This window comes from Pyxicephalus adspersus, chromosome 1, assembly GCF_032062135.1.
Source record: "Pyxicephalus adspersus chromosome 1, UCB_Pads_2.0, whole genome shotgun sequence".
NCBI lineage: Eukaryota > Metazoa > Chordata > Amphibia > Anura > Pyxicephalidae > Pyxicephalus > Pyxicephalus adspersus.
Window position 1 is genome coordinate 4,084,528 of NC_092858.1, and position 2,011 is coordinate 4,086,538.

Consider the following 2,011-nt stretch of genomic DNA (forward strand, 5'->3'; position numbering starts at 1 on the left):
GATGGTTTCTCCAATCTGTACTACAAGACGCTTAGTCCTGTACTGGCGTCACACTTGGTGGCATATTTTAACTATCTAAGGGAGGGGAACGCTCTGATGGGCGATGCAAACAGGGAATTTATTAGTGTGATCCCTAAACCAGGGAAGGGTGCCTCTGAAGCAGCAAATTACAGACCCATCTCCCTGATCAATTGTGATTTAAAAATTCTGACGAAGATCATGTCACTTCGACTGAGCTCCTTTTTGGGAGCTTATGTGCATCCGGACCAGGTGGGCTTCCTGCTACATAGGCAGGCACCGGACCAAACGAGGAGGGCTATTGACCTTATAAACTCGGGCTGGGATGGGGGCCCACCACGCCAGGCCATGTTGCTTTCCCTCGATCTCCAAAAAGCATTTGACAGCATATCTTGGAGATATTTGTTCCAGGTACTCCTTAAAATGGACTTTGGCGCCCATTTTACTAACCTTCTTTTGGCCTTATACGACTCCCCTGAAGCCAGGATATCGCTAGGGGGGATTCTTTTCTAAAGCTATTCAAATTAAGAGGGGGACCAGGCAGGGATGCCCTCTCTCCCCACTTCTGTTTGCCCTGGCAATTGAACCTCTGGCGATAGCTTTACAGGCAGATACTAATATTCAGGGCATTAAGTGTGGCCTAACTGAGCACAAATGTGCACTCTTCGCTGACGATATCCTAATGTTTATCACATCCCCAATCACGACTTTGCCTAATTTAATGAAAATTCTAGATGAATTTGCATTATGCTCTGGTCTGAGGGTTAATAAAACTAAGTCTCAGGCTCTTAATATAAATCTCCCCACTAGGACGATGTCAGTGACCCAGGGGAACTTTGATTTTATCTGGCATAAGGACTCCATCCAATACTTGGGCATTCAACTGACCCCAACATACAATAGTCTTTACAGGTGTAATTATGTTCCGCTGCTTAAAAAAGTTTACGGGGACATCCGGAGGCGGTCTTTGTCTCCCCCATCGTGGCTGGGGCGGATTGCGGCCATTAAAATGAACCTACTTCATAGATTGCTCTATTTGTTTCGTACGCTCCTAATACAAGTGCCTATGAGAGAGATCACACTCCTCCAGTCTAGAATAATGCAGTTTATATGGGCAGGGAAGAAGCCAGATTTCATAAGGATACATTGTTAGCCCCTAAACGCATGGGGGGCTGGGAGCCTCACATCTGAAATATTACTATGTGGCAGCGCAAGTGGCACAGTTTTCATTAAGTTTTCTGCAGGGCGCTACACCCCCAATGCAGTCTCCAAAACTAACTTGTGTTACTGTCTAAGCTGCGTGTTTGGATGCTCTCATACATCCTATGCTGGTTCTTCGAGACACTTCCTTGCAATTATTCCCACACTTCCTGCTTTCAGCTGTTGGGAGGACCACAATCTGGGAGCACAAGGCCAATCAGCCTTTGGCATAGTTACATGATTCCACATCCACCTGTCTGCATAAGATGGGTAGGACCCTTCCACCGACTCCCAATGTTCCTGCAGGACTCAACACAGATGCGAGGATTCACAAAAAAAAGAGTGCAGGACCAAAGCATTGAACATTTCTGGAACTATCCATTTCCAAATAGGCTCTATGATGCTACAGGGCTGAATGCAGGGGTAGTAGGAGACAGGGACGTATATAGGGTGTCTTCTATCGCAAACTGAACATTTGGACTGAAAAATAAATGTATTTGTTGATGCTTCTCCCAGCACTTGTATATCAGTTCACTTGGTTTTGCAGGTCGGAGTTACGGGCACAGCTCCTCCTCAGTGTCATAGTCATAGCTCTTCTGGATGGAATGGTGCAGCAGTTATATCTGGAGGTCTCTTGGAGTCCGGTGTTCCTACAGGATCGGTTTTTATTTTACACCCCCTACAAACGCATTTCGAGTGGGAGAAACTGGAGACAAACCCCCCTCTCACTCCAAGGTGAGCTATAATAACTGATTAGAATACTCCTTTTTCTTAGCATAATACTTTCCTAACA

The 2,011-nt window shown here is 45.8% G+C and overlaps 1 protein-coding gene across 1 annotated transcript in view; it reads left to right on the forward strand.

Annotated features, from left to right (window-relative positions):
* The window catches only part of LCMT2 (leucine carboxyl methyltransferase 2), a gene marked incomplete at its 5' end in the record, with an annotated part of 18,820 nt that overhangs the window by 12,286 nt on the left and 4,523 nt on the right, over positions 1-2,011 (forward strand). The window contains one exon of the mRNA XM_072398615.1: positions 1,766-1,953. Coding sequence (XP_072254716.1) covers positions 1,766-1,953 — 188 coding nt within the window. The remainder of the gene's footprint in view (positions 1-1,765; positions 1,954-2,011) is intronic.